Source organism: Athene cunicularia, assembly GCF_003259725.1.
Source record: "Athene cunicularia isolate RWA chromosome 3 unlocalized genomic scaffold, athCun1 chr3_part1, whole genome shotgun sequence".
NCBI lineage: Eukaryota > Metazoa > Chordata > Aves > Strigiformes > Strigidae > Athene > Athene cunicularia.
This window is the reverse complement of record NW_020799097.1, coordinates 23,547,761-23,562,657: the sequence shown is the minus strand read 5'-3', so window position 1 is coordinate 23,562,657 and position 14,897 is coordinate 23,547,761. Positions and strand designations below refer to the sequence as shown.

At 33.7% G+C, this 14,897-nt stretch overlaps 1 protein-coding gene across 1 annotated transcript in view; it reads left to right on the top strand.

The window, feature by feature from the left end:
- The window catches only part of CSMD1 (CUB and Sushi multiple domains 1), a 1,016,265-nt gene that overhangs the window by 961,790 nt on the left and 39,578 nt on the right, over window positions 1-14,897 (top strand). Inside the window, exon 56 of the mRNA XM_026844050.1 lies at window positions 13,797-13,985. Within this exon, the coding sequence (XP_026699851.1) occupies window positions 13,797-13,985 (189 nt within the window). The remainder of the gene's footprint in view (window positions 1-13,796; window positions 13,986-14,897) is intronic.

Here is a 14,897-nt window from a genome sequence, read left to right as displayed (position 1 = left end):
CTTTTTTTTTTTTTTTTTTGTGCCCTCCTCCTCCTCTCTCTTTGGTGTTTTCTGCCCTTTCCTGAGTATATTTTATGATTCGAGAAGAGACAGAGCTGGAGTTTCTCAGCATAGAGAAGAGAAGGCTCAGGTGAATCATATCAGTGCTTTTCTAAGGGAGGATGTAAAAAAAGACGGCCAGACTTTTCAGTGGTTCCCACTGAAAAAAAAACAAGAGGCAAAGGGCATAGACTGAAGCATAAGAAAAAACTTTGCAACTGTGAAAGTGGTAAAATACCTAAACAGCTTGCCCAGAGAGGCTGTGGAGTTTCCATTCTTATATGTACTCATGGACAAAGCCCTGTGCAAACTGCTTTAGCTGTCCCTTGCAAGTTCAGCTATGCTGTGATTCTGTATAATTTATGATCACTTTGACAGATGCATTTGGAGAATATTGCTGAGGTGGTATGTGGTGTCTCCATTCCTATTTATCTGCTTACCCCTCTGTTTTAGGCTAGTACATGACAGAGTTAACAAAAATAAGCAGACTGCAAGCTTTTCAGACTAAAACACATATCACAAGGTAAAATGGAAACAAATCATGAGACTATTACCTAGATCATCTGATCTCAGGTAACTAGATGGGTAACTAAAGAAACTTCTTAACCATCTCTGCATGACTCTCCAGCACTCAAAAACCACTTGAAGATACATATAAGTAAAGAGGATATAACTGTTTTTCCCCAATTAGATGAATAGAGAACAAAATGAGAGGAACTTTGATGAGTAAAAATTTATTCCACATATCAGCTAAACACTAGAAGAAATTATCCTAAGATCCTGAAACCCTACTTCTTCTAGCCTGCAAGCATCAAAGCTAATGCTTAACTTGACACTGTTAAGAACTGTAGCTGAAGCAAAAGGAAAATAGATATTTTCATATATTCCTGTGTAAATATTCTGTCTTAAAGGGAATGAGTAATTAGAGTTTTCCAGAAAAGAACATGTCTATATGCTGCTGCTCACAATGAATTTAGAAATTCAGTGTGAAGCAAAAACTTTTGCTATTCCTTCAAAAGAATGAAAAGTGTCCAAACTCCATACCAGCCAGGTATGTTCCCACAGAACACACCTCTGCATGGCTCTACCTAGTTTAATTCTACCTGTATAACTCAGAAAAGGAGTCTTCTCTACTGAAAACTGCCTCCTTATAACCTCATAGCATAATTACATTTGCAACATTTCTGTGAAAGCAGAATTTGATATATCAGTGAAGATTTTTACTTCAGTAAATACTGTATTTTTGGACCATATGCTGTGAAAACTGCTGTAACATTTTTATTATAATTATGCTTTTTTATTTATAATTTGATATAGTATGGATTAAAAGATGAATCTACAGAGTTTAAAATTAGAGTATCTTTTTGCCAAAAAGGCTTAATTAAAATAAATCTTAATTTATATTATTTACATGAAAGAAGAGCAAAAAGTCCTTATTGGTTAGATTTAAGAAAAATGAAGTGCATTTCAATTATTAAATCATCCTGAAATTATAGTATTACATCCGTGAGTTTTTTTAAAAAAAAAAAAAATCTACAAAATAAATGGTGTATATTAAATTTACTCTTAATAAATTGATTAGAACTTGCCTAAAGCAAGTAATAGCACTTCTGGCAAATGCCCTTCCTTCTAAAATTGCCTTTTATCTAATGGGTGGAAAACATTTGTATTAAAGTTCATTGTTAGTGATGAATTATGATGAATTATGAATTCGTATACAAAGAAAGTAAATCTTCCAGCTCTTTAAATATACTGCTGGGAAGGTATTGATGTTCCTGGCAAACCTGTATCATTTAATTCAATAGAGATTTTACGTATGACCTTTCTTTCAAACCTCAGGAGAGTTCACTTGAGTCAATAATGAATTTGGCTTCACTTCACTGAGACTCTACATGCAGTTACGACAAAATATAGATTATTGCTTGAAGGTATTGGAGAAGATTATTTTATTCTACTTTATTTTGCAACTGAGTTATTCTGTATGCATTGGAAACCTGGATATTGTCAGAAAATAAAGCTGGTTAGTTCTCAGGCACTCTTTTGCAATGATTCATTGCTTCTATCGTGTCAAGTAGTAGGTTAACTAATAAGTCACTGACAGGAAATTTACCAAATAAACTATATGAAGATTTTTACCTGACAAAAAAGTAGTGCAAGCAAAAGATCATATATGCTACTCTAGAGCCGTATGACAAAATCTTGTATGAAACAACGTATTTTAATATGTTTGCATTTCTGAAATGCACTGACAGCACTGAACTGCTTTACAGTGGTATCTCCCTCTACTTTTATTCTGAAATTTAAGAAAGATTTATTTGTTCTGGCAAACTTGTTTCGGCACAGCAAGTCAAAACTTTAATCCTTTAAAATGAACACATTTTTAAAAACTGGATTTTGGATCTGTCTTCTGAGGTAACATAATCATTAAAACACCTATATGTTGGAAAAATCATATTCCCACTTTATTTCACAAGCAAAAAAAAGGGCTTTTTGTGACATTTGGATACTTTGTGAAATAAAAAGCACAAGTTTTTAATTATTAAAACAATATTTTTTTTTTTTAAATTTTATATTGAATCCTCTCATTATATATATATATATATATATATTTTAGATTTATAATAGTCTTTTCTGGAATGTTGAGATCACTGGAGTATGATTTTAAAATCATAATTTTTGAGATAGGACATTTTCATCTTTACATAGACTCTACCTTTACCTTTATTTATTTGATAAAGGAGTCAAGTTGAAAGTTTACTTGCCTTTAAACTGGACTAAAATGGCATGGGAAAAATTCTGATAGCCAAATCTCTGTTCCCTTTGGCAAACCTGCCTGAGTAGGACTTAGTGCCACCTACATGTGCCACCCCAGCAATAACTATGCAAATATAAAATACTACACCAAATATGTTTAGTGTGATTTTTTTTTTTCCTTAGCATTTGGAACTGCTTTCCATTTTGTCTTTGGAAGCATAGAAAGTCAGCCTCTGCACTTCTATTTTTCATAGCAACTTTTAGCCACCAAAATGAGAACTGAATCAGATGGTCTCATCAGGGCTCTGCACTCCTGATTGCACTGCAGGTCATTTTTCTATATATTATAATTGAAGTAAGAACTGCTGTATTAAACACCACACTTAACCACATCTTCTAGAATGGAAGTATTTGCAAGAAGGAGATTTTCTTCCTCTGATTTATTTAGCATTGGATAAACTGTCCAATAACTTCCTGCCAGTTCGTAAGGCAGTGTCAGATTTGTAATCTATGTCAGAAAAAGTGTATATCCTTTGCTACTGTTCTCTGCAGAATCACAGATTGGTTTGGGTTGGAAGGGACCTTTAAAGATCATCTAGTTCCAACCCCCCCTCCCATGGGCAGGGACGCCTTCCACTAGACCAGGTTGCTCAAAGCCCCGTCCAACCTGGCCTTGAACACTGCCAGGGAGGGGGCAGCCACAGCTTCTCTGGCAACCTGTGCCAGTGCCTCACCACCCTCACAGGGAAGAATTTCTTCCTTACACCTAATCTAAATTTACGCTCTTTCAGTTTAACACCATTACCTGTCATCAAGTCACTACACTACTGATAAAAAGCCCCTCCCCATCTTTCCTGTAGGCCACCTTTAAGTACTGGAAGGCTGCTACAAGGTCTCCTGGGACTCTTCTCTCCTCCAGGTTGAACAACCCCAACTCTCAGCCTGTCCTCATCAGGAAGGTGCTCCAGCCACCTGATCATTTTTGTGTCCCTCCTCCAGACCTGTTTGAGCAGGTCCATGTCCTTCTGATGTTGGGGGCCCCAGAGGTCAACACAATACTCCAGGTGGGGTCTCACAAGAGTAGAGCAGAGGAGGAGAATCACTTGACTTACTGATCACACTATTTTTGATGCAGCCCAGGATGTGATTGATTTTCTGGGCTGTGAGTGCACATTACTGGTTCACAGTCAGTTTTTCATCCATTACTACCCCCAAATCCTTCACAGGGCTTCTCTCAATCCTCTCATCCCCCAGCCTGTATTTGTGCTTGGGATTGCCCTGACCCATGCTCAGGACCTTGCACTTGGCCTTATTGCACTTCGTGATGGTCACATGGTCCCACCTCTCAAGCCTGTCACAGTCCTTCTGAATGGCACCTTATCCCTCCAGAATGTTGACCGCACCATACAGCTTGTTGCTGAGGGTGCACTCAATCCCATTACTCATGTCCACAACAAAGATGTTAAACAACACCGGTCCCAGTACTGGCCCCTGAGGAATGCCACTCATCACTCCTCTCCCTCTAGACTTTGAGCCATTGACTATGAGTGTGACCATCCAGCCAATTCCTTATCCACCGAGTGGTCATCTGTCAAATCTATATCTCTCCAATTTAGAGACAAGGATGTCAAAAGCTTTGCACATGTTCAGGTAAATGATGTCAGTTGCTCTTCCCTTATTCACCAGTGCTGTAACCCCATCGTAGAAGGCCACGAAATTTGTCAGAATCTATCTTCTTATAAATGACATTTTAAGAACTTTTCTTCTATTAAAAAACTTGTTTCTTAAAATGCGAAATGTTTTACTGGGAAGATATTGGCAAAGTTGCAGAGGTTTGAACTAGCTCACATTCTCCAGTCTGTATCAGTAAGTTCAGGCTATTTGTTAATAAGTAAGAATTCAGGCCTCTGTCTGTTCACATATCCTGGATTTGTACTGAATTTCTTTATCTTATTACTGATAGATTTTTGAAAAGCTCACAGACTTTTTGTCTTATCAAGGATCTGATAACTAAAAGGAACTCTCAATTTTGTTGTGTTTTCTTTAGTTGGTATATCATTTGAACCAGTGGTGATATGTTACAATCCCTCACTGAGAAGAAAAAGAACTTTTCTGATGACAACTGATAGGACAGGAAAAAATTAGACTTACAACCAACTCGTCATCTAAAGAAAAAGCAACTCTGAATTTAAGCAGTTTTCCATCTGTGATAGTATCAAGGATTCATATAAGCTGAGAAAATTTTGTGGTTTTTTCAGTTTTGTTTTTTCCAAAGTCAGAGGCCTTTGTTGAGACTTTTGCATACTTTGAATTTTAGACATACCTGATCTGTTCATGTTGATAGCATGATGATCTCCTACAGAAGGATGATTAGAGCTTCACTAATATTCCTAAATAATGGGGTAAGGTACCATGGGAGATGCCATACAGTGTCTGAGATATTTACGTGAAACTGGCAGAGATAACACAGGACTTAAAATTATTCCTGCACTTCTCTGAGTGGCACCTGCCTGGAGATCAGGCAGACACCTCAAAAGGTAGTAGAAACAATTTGGGGGGCAATTGATTAGAGTTCCTCTCCCAAGTGAAAAACACTAAGAAAAACAGTTTTCTGATTAAGAAAAATCTAAAGAGAAATTTTTTAAGACATGACCCCAGAGTTTGTACTATTATGACAAAAGTTATTGTGTTGATACTAGTTGTACATAGGTGCCCACAATTGAATTTACATATAGACAGCACACATATAGAGAATAATAACAGGTAAGTACTTTATCTTTCTGATATAGTGTAATGTCTGTGTTCATGTAAGAAAATTCATATGTAGCCAAGAGACAAATACATGCTTTTAAAATTAGTTAATCTGGTATTCCAAAAAAAAGTGTTTTCTAAAATTGGATAAACCCAGCTCAAAGTTTAAGAAAATAACTCATGTATGTGGATTTTCTTTTAACATACTTCTTACTCGATTTTCATTTTAGTATAGAGTTATCCAGTTAGTTATCTGAGAACTCCAGCAGAAATTTTCCAACAGAAAACATAAGAAAGACAGCATAAGACAGACAATGAAAGAATATTTGGCATGTTTATATCAATGAAAATTTTTTGGAATGCAATTAAAAGCGATGTGTTTCTTAACTTTTCATCTCTCAAGCAAACAAATGTGAACTATATACTTCATTGAATCTATTAACCTTAGAGAAGGTCTTGTTTCTACCAGGATATTATTTAGCAAATTATTACTGTTAATTTGTACTATTGCCAACTTCATTTACACTGCATTAATTATAGTGAAATTTTCCTTGGTCTAGGTACATCAGAAGCATAATTTCAGGATCTTGGATTTCAGTTAGATTTTAATAATATATGTAAAAACACAAACCACTCTGCTTCCTAAATAAATATTTTAGTTTTGTGCTTTACATGGTGAGAATATCTATTATGAAATCAGTCTCCAACTGGCCCTCGTTGAAAAAAAAAAACAAACAAACAGTTAAAAATATCAGATGTATTTGAGACTTTTGCAAAGTGAAGTTGTAAGTTGAGCAGGTTTTCTTTTTTTGTTTTATTACTTTACTTCACTGAGAAGCTATCTTCGTTGTGTATTGCTGACTTTGCACTGTACTAAAATTCCACAGACTAGTAATTTTTTAATCGTGCTTTCATAAACAGTGCCTCCTTTTTTTTATAGACTTAATTTCTTAGAATTTGTCATAAAGTCAGTGTGAATGCTCTACTCTTACTCACTCTGAGTGGCAGTCCCTACACATGTTCAAGATACCAACGTTAATGCAATACTTTTCAGATAAGAAAGTTTAAAACCACTGTTGATCAGATATGAAAGTTTAGAAAAGAAGCTTAATATTTTTTCTGTCAAGGAAAAAAGAAAAAGAGTGAGAACAAGAAATGAAATACTGTGAATGATGTACTTTTTGATGATCATTCAACTGTTTAACAGAAAACTGCCTAAAGGACTCTGACATGGTCTTTTCACTTCTTTGTCCTCAAGGGTTTGAATATACTCAGTGTGAGGTTCCAAAGTCATCAGGGCAGACTTGAAGCATTCTCCTGCTTTTCTCAACAGACTAAATTGAGAGTGCCAGAATTCATTTCCAATGTAACCCTTGACAGCTGTCATTGAGAGAAAGCAATCTCCATCGACTCTCACCGTGATTTACAACTGAGTCCCCAGGGTGAAAGGCAATCAGGGAAACTACTGCCTTAGTTCTGTATCCTGGCCAACTCAAATTCCTTTCTAACATACTCCTTATTGCAGCTCTTAACAACAGCACACTCATCTGTGCATGTATTTAAAAATCTAGATCTGATCTTAAATGCATAATTTTGTTTACTTTTTAGCATGAGGGTTACTATTCTCCTGCATAATCATTTGATAAGATTTCACGTATGATGCAAGAATTCTGTTGCACAGAACACATGCTTAAAACATGCATTCAGTGACTATTCTGTATTTTATCCATCACCGAGTTGGCTAAACAGGTACTACTGGTACAAAAATGAGAACACTATATCACACAGACAAATTGATACTTTGCAACTAATATATTCCTTGAACATTCCATATTTCTGGTCTGCATGGAGAATTAAGTTTTTATATTCTCCCTATTGTGTTTCAAAGATAATTCAGTTAGAATTGCTTTGAGTAGCTGTAGGGCAGCATATCTTCATGAAACAAAGTTCTTTTTTTTTTTTTTTATTTCTGGCTTTTCAGAAGCTAACTTGTCAGCCTTACCCATTAAGAGTTTCATTTTTAAGCTATTTTAATTTTATTTAATTTTATTTAATTTAATTTTATTTAATTTTATTTTATTTAATTTTATTTTATTTTATTTTATTTTATTTTATTTTATTTTATTTTATTTTATTTTATTTTATTTTATTTTATTTATTTTATAATCTCAATTGTATAAAAAAAATTAGCTGTTGTGAATGAATGCTTGTTAAAAAATACACCTAGGGAAAGACTTGTGTAATACATAGGGTGGGAAGAATTTTTGAAAATAATTGTATTCATAAATGTGAAAATCTTTCAATAAATGTGAGAATTTTGCAATATGCTCCAGATTTTTCTTCTCTTTAATAGAATATTCTAATATTAAATTTGGAATAATTTGGCCAAATAGTTTCAACTAAGGCAGACAATAACATTTTCACTAAACTGCAGTGGAAAGAACATTTTTGCTCTTTCTTTTGAACAAATTCTAAAATGCCATTTCAGTATTTATTTTACTTTTTTTATTTTTTACATTTATACTATTTTTATGCATGTTTTTATTTTTATTGCTGTTTGTTTTTAAATAAAACAGTTTATTACTGTAACCTAGAAAGAAAATAAACATTCGATATTATGGTTAAAGAAATAGCACTTTCTGATATTCTGGAGTGCTCACAACTCCCAAATGAGATTTCCACATGACTGATAGTCCATGAAGCCATAGAAGGTTTTCTGCATTTTTGCTCTCAAGGCCTTTTTAAAGGTTTGTGCCTGCAGATGCCTAGTATCCTTCCCATTCTAGCAAAAGAGAGTACCAGGACAACTGATGCATTTCTGTCCTCATTCAGAATGTCAGCCAAGGCATTACATTTCTCCACAGACCAGCCCTGGGAGGCACTGTGGTGTGAACATAGGAAGCAGTGTTCTTCATGGTAAAGCAGTTGCAGAGCATTCATTCTGTCTTCACATAGACAAGAAAACATAGCAATGACTTTTTTAAATGGTAGTGGTAGACAAGCTCTGATTTAGCATATGACAAATATAAAGTCTAAACTCTTAATCAGTCTAAAGATTATAAAAATGACTTCTTTTAAAGACTGTCTTGTGTTCTGGAGGTGGGCATTCATTATTGCTCCTGTTCATGGTTTGTTGGTTTGAAGAGCAGAAGTTAGGATTTTTTTTCTGGTCAAAAAAGGTGTAAGGGGGCATATGAGGTTTTAACATAGTTATTAGTGCCTTCAATTAGAGAGAGCAAATTTGATTCCAGAAACTGCTCCTAGGACTGTTTGTTTTATTCTGTTAATGTTTAATATAAAATAATATGGAAAGTTCTGCATATCAGAGATAATTGATAAACTAGGTTTATATTTTCTTAGCAGTGAAAAACTGTCCAAAAGTCAGAAGCATGAAACTAGGGAAAAGTTCAGATCTATAGACAATCTTTTGATCTAAAGCATAGTAATGATACTATGCACTCTTTCCAGAGCTGAAAGTAAGGTGTGCAATTAAGCTTTGTATTCTAGGAATAGTAAAAGGCAAAAGGAGTATAATGTCACTGTTGCAAGCCCAGGTATTGGAAACTGATAACCCTCATTCAGTGGGAATTAGGATGCATGTGTATCCATGTCAGTAAAGTCAGACAGACTTGAAACAGTAACGTAGATCACCAAAACAAACCTATACACCCATCAATGAACACAAAACACTTTTAAAAATTGAAAGATTGAAATAACTGATAATATTTAACAGCGTATGATCATTGAAAGTTAAGAAATTGTACAGTGTAATGTATGCATTCTTGCTATACTTAGTGCTTTTAAATATTAGAAGCAGAACAGAATAACTTACAGTCCTGTGAGAGTAAGCCAGAGCTTTGTCTTGTTTTCATTATCATATGATCAAGCTGAACAGTATAGAACCCATCTTCCTAATCTTCCTAATAAAGAACATAAATTTAGATCTGTCTCAAAGTTCATATTTCAGCCATCGTCACTAATTTGAGTAGTTGAGTAGTTTAAAGAACAAGATTTTTTTTCTGGTCTTTTTTTTTTTTTTTTTTTTAGGACAGGTAAACCCTGTAAGTAGCTTGATGAATTAAAATTTAGATAGCAAAAAAATTTTGCTTGACCAAACTTAATGGTTTTAATAGTGATTTATTTTCTTACCTGAATAAATCAAATGAGAAAAAAATATTATTTTTGGGAAAAGAAAAAATTGGGAAATACTGTAATCCAAACAATTCTATTTTCAAGCATTTATGATAAAAAGAATTAAACCCAGGGCAAAACACCAATGCCACCCATGCTTTTCTGTGTCTTTCAGTGCAAAAACTTAAGGATGAAACATTCTGAAAGTACTACATGTCATTCCAAGAATCATATCATTCTTCTTCAGATATATAATTTTTAGTTTGCAAATATAGTCACCTCTATCTTTTTGTTTCTGTGTTAGCATCCACGTAGAAGCAAACTGATTGAAAATGAATGTAATTAAGTTGAAAATGACTGTGGAACTTTTTAAAATTTAACAGCTTCATAAGCACTATTGTAACTTTTATTTTCAGTGACTCTGAGCAATCATGTTATTTTAGCCATGGTATTATAAGTATAACCTGCTTGTAGTTAACATCTAGAGACCTAGAAAGGAATTAAATGGCAACAAACTTCATTCTCTGGGGAAAAACAAAACAAAAACAAAAACCAACCCAAAGATCCCACTGGAAAATAAACTAAAAATATAAATTGCATGGAGGAAGATTCTTGCAAAAGAAAGTTTGAAATCACAAGAAATTAAGTTAGGTAGACAAACAGTATAAATCTTGTCCTATGCCTTGGAAAATAGTCCAGTAATATGTGTCTGCATGCAAATTATGCAAATTTCCACTGTTTTTTTGTTTTGTTTTGTTTTCATTAATGAAATCTCACTGTAGAAGCCTGTTTAAGCTGCACATGTCCCATTTCTAATTCTATAGTTAAAGCATATGTGGATAATATTAAATGCAGGCTATAAACATGCACCTGTACTGTGAATCTATGTGAGTACAGCAAGGAAACCTAGTTTTACCAGGATAAAATTTATAATATAGAAAATTTTTTAATATGATTGACAAATTGATATTATTTCACCTTTGAACTATTACAGGATTTGTTGTTGTTGTTATTTTTATTCCAGAGGATCTTTACAGTCATAAAAGACAATTAACTTCCATACTTTTTTCCCTGTTATAGAGATTATTTAAAGAGTGAGCTACTCTTCCTGGTAATCAAGATGCTTCCTGTAAAAGATGGATATCAGTAGAATGGAAATGTGTTATTTTTCTGTAGTTACTTTATGGTATGAAGTTTTATTGCAAATTGGTGTACTGATTAGAGCATGGACATAGGTCTCAAAAGACCTGAAGTTAAGTTCTACACCAGTACAAATATTCTGTACAACCTTAGACATCAGTCTCTGATATGATGGGGTCACAATATTGTGTTATTGTGAAGTTGAGGATCAAAACTGCATTACCCTGTAATAGCAATTTTAGCTAAATTGAAAGATTGTGAAATATTCACTTCTGCATTTGAAATTAAATGTATCCCTATTTTTAAATTAAACAGTGCCTGGGCATGAGAACTTAATTGCTGCTAATATTAAGAAAGTTCTCCAACATGTTGTTAATTTGAACCAAGTAGCACAACCACATGAACTGTTCAGAGCATGGTTCAGGGGTTAGCATGGGAAGCAGGACCATTCCTGATGTTCAGAGAAATTCACCCATGTGTGGAGGGTAGCAGAACACAACAGATTAGATATGGCCACTGTCTACTGGCCTCAAGCCAGAGAACAAGTGCTGGAGTTCTTTACTTCATATTGATACAGATGTAGCTTCAAATGTTAAGGAAGGTAGAGAGGAGGTATATGTTTGTACAAGGCAGTTTACAGCTATGCAGAGGATGCGGGCTAGTTCTAAAAGCAGAAGTTTTACAGCAGCATATACACAGCACTACACCATGTCTAATCGCCTAAGAAACAGGGTTAATGGGGATGCAGTGTGCATTGCTTCTGGGAGCTGTGCTAGTTTCTGTAACAAAGAATAGCACTGTGAATACAGACATGAGCTCATTCATTTTGGTAGGGCTTCAGTCAGTGGGCTGTATGTTTTATAGACTTTCGCTTGTGTCCCTGTTCTACAGTGACAGGTGTATTGCCAGTGAAAGAATTAGACTTTGTTGACAGTGCTTAGTAATCATGGAAAAAATAGTAACAAAGAATGTGTAATTTAAAAAGAATAAAGCATTTTCTCTTGATAGTACTCTTAAATAGAGATCCCCAGAAGCAGGAATGTTCAGAGGTGTTCACAGACATCCACATCCAAATCTGTCACAACTTGAAAAGAGCAATGAGATTTTAGGACTTTGCATTTTTCCCTCTTTTATACAACAGGAAAAAAGCCAGGCGGTAAGAAGATATTTGCTTCTGTCAATGAAATTCCAATGTAAACATGTATTTATTTAAAGTGCACGAACCCGATTTATGCATAACATGTATAAGGTTATAACAATGTTTAAATAAATATTGGTAGTATGAAATACAAGCTTAACTGTTATAATATAAGCTAAATGTAAATTCTGTGGTGAATTATTCTGTAGGATTCACCATAAAACAGAAAGGTAATAGTTTCAGTTGGGATACTCTGTTAGCTTTATTACTTCTCAGGATAAGGGAAGCAGGTCTCTTCCATTAACCATGTCTCTTCATCAGTCTAGATAATGCCTTACTAATGCTTTATGTACAGCATCATAATATTTAATGGTTTTTAAATGTATTTTGCTTTTCTGTATAATTTTAACTTGTGTTATTAACAACAATCAGTAGATGGCAAATATATTTGCTTCATGTTAAAGCGTGTTCTCGCTCTCCCCCCACCCCCAAATATGACTTCTAAAATAGTTTTTATGAAACAAAGAATTGGATTTATATAGGATGTTCTTTAGACTTAGGTATATGCTTGTCTAGAATCCAGGGCAAGATTGAAATCATGAACATTTAATACTTTTAATATTATGCCTTTAAAAGAGAAAGAGAAATAAAAACAATTTTAACCTTTTCACCCAAAATTAAATTTCAGGATAATATTTCTTTATCCTGATACTTTTTAGATGATTAAATGAAATATTCTTTCAATGAATTAACATTTGCAAAAGGTGACTTGTTATAGTGTATTAGCTAATCAGTAAATTTAAATTTTATGTATGATAAAAATCTTTTGAGAAAAATATGATTCAGGAGTAGTACACAGTGACTCCCTATGTGTTACCTCTAAAATGATAAAGCTGTCTGACATCCTTCTCCACTGGTTTCTTTTTCATGAACTATGTGATATACTTGAACGGTAGATTCCTGTCATTGTTAGATGAGCTGTAATTTATAATACTAATAATATTCTAAGGCTTTTTTCTTTTTTTATATATACCATTACGTTTAGAATGAAAACAGGGGAGGGGTGGAGGAGAAATTATAACTTTTCAGACAGCGTTCAGATGAATAGACAGCAAAATTGTGAGTTTGCAATGGAGACCTCAGAGTCTCATCATAGTCTTCTACCAACAAACTATCATGTTCACTGCAGAGTATAAAATGAAAGATTGTGGATGGTGGATATGCTTAAATAAAAGCTAAACAGCCATGACAAAACCCATAATTATTTTTGGTTTTTAACTGCTATCTGAAAAATAATGTCATCTTTTTTGATGCTTGCCCTCACTCCTGCTCTACTAACAATTATTTGATTTTTCACCATCTTCCTTTTTCTGTTCTACATATTAATAGCAGAAAATCTTGTTAATGTTGGAAGCAGTTTTTCTCATTACAGGAAATGTTGGAAGCAGTTTCTCTCATTACAGGAAATAAAAAAAGAAAATCTTACAATGTTATTTAAAATATGTACTGGTTTGATTTTAATTTCTTTCCTTCACATAAAAATTACATAGAAGACCAAACTAAGCCTACCAAGAGAATAATAAAAATTCCTCCAATTTCTCTTTTATCTTTGAACTGCTTGTATGTCCAAGACTGTTATAAGAACTGGAGTACAACTGTAATATTACTTTCAAAACAAAAAGTTTTACAGACTTACTTAGGAGTCAATATATCTGATATTAAAGCCAAATACAAATCACAAAGGATATCAAATGGATGACAGCCATGAGCTGCTAGTGAAAATTCTGTTAGACTATTTATGACATTGCTACTATGCCTCAGTGATGAACATTTTGTCTTACAGTGGTGAATTGTTCTGATCCCGGCTTTGTGGAAAATGCAATTCGGCATGGACAGCAGAATTATCCTGAAAGTTTCAAATATGGAACAAGTGTAGCATACCATTGCAAGAAGGGCTTTTATTTGTTGGGCTCATCTGCTTTGACCTGTAAAGCTAATGGCTTATGGGATAGATCACTACCAAAGTGTTTGTGTAAGTATTCATTAAGTTGGATCAACATTAAAGAGTGGTGTATGATTTTTAGTCATAATAGAGAAAAATAGACAAAAAATGTGTAGTAGGAACAAAACTAGACTTTAAGATCAACGTATTGCAAATTGTGCAACTGAGTAAGAAAACATTAAGACAAGATGTCATGTAACTTGTCATTATTAAAAATGGGTTTAGAGTGAACTGTGGAGATATTATTTCAAATGCCAGAAAGTTAAGATTAGTTTCCCCTTTTGGTATATTGTTAAGATATGTGAAAACAGCAAGGGGAATCTAAAGTTATTATTTATGGTTATCATTTAGATTGATAGTCTAAGAACATTAATGACTATCTCAGAATTTATTTTTTTCAGGTGTATTGAAGTCTGTATGAGAGAATGAATCTATGAAATGTTGTGTAGGAAAATTTTGCTCAGGAGGGTCTTTTCATGACATCACTTCATACTTCCTCCATCACTTTTTCCTCAGAGAGGGAGGAAATCTGTTTTCTATAATCAATTCAGTGAACCTTCAGATCACTCAGTTTGGCTGACTCAGTTTCTGCTGAGATATTTTTCTTCTCTGATCACTATTAATTTTCTGTTACTAGATTTCTGAATTACAATGCAATTATAGGAAAAATAAATTAAAATATACTTTAATTTGCAAACAGATTATTTTAAAGTTTTTTTACTTTACAGAATTAGTTGTTTACTTAAATGCTTTATTTTATGAATTTATACTTATATACCAATCAGATCAATAAATCTAACTAGGTTAGTGAATTTGTTCTTTTTTTTTGCTTGCTTTCTTCCTTCTACTATGTATCTAATATCCAGAGGACCCAAGTGGTTTTGTTTAGATTTTTTACAACAATATACACTTTCAGTATCTGTCAATGAGAGCTATAATCTG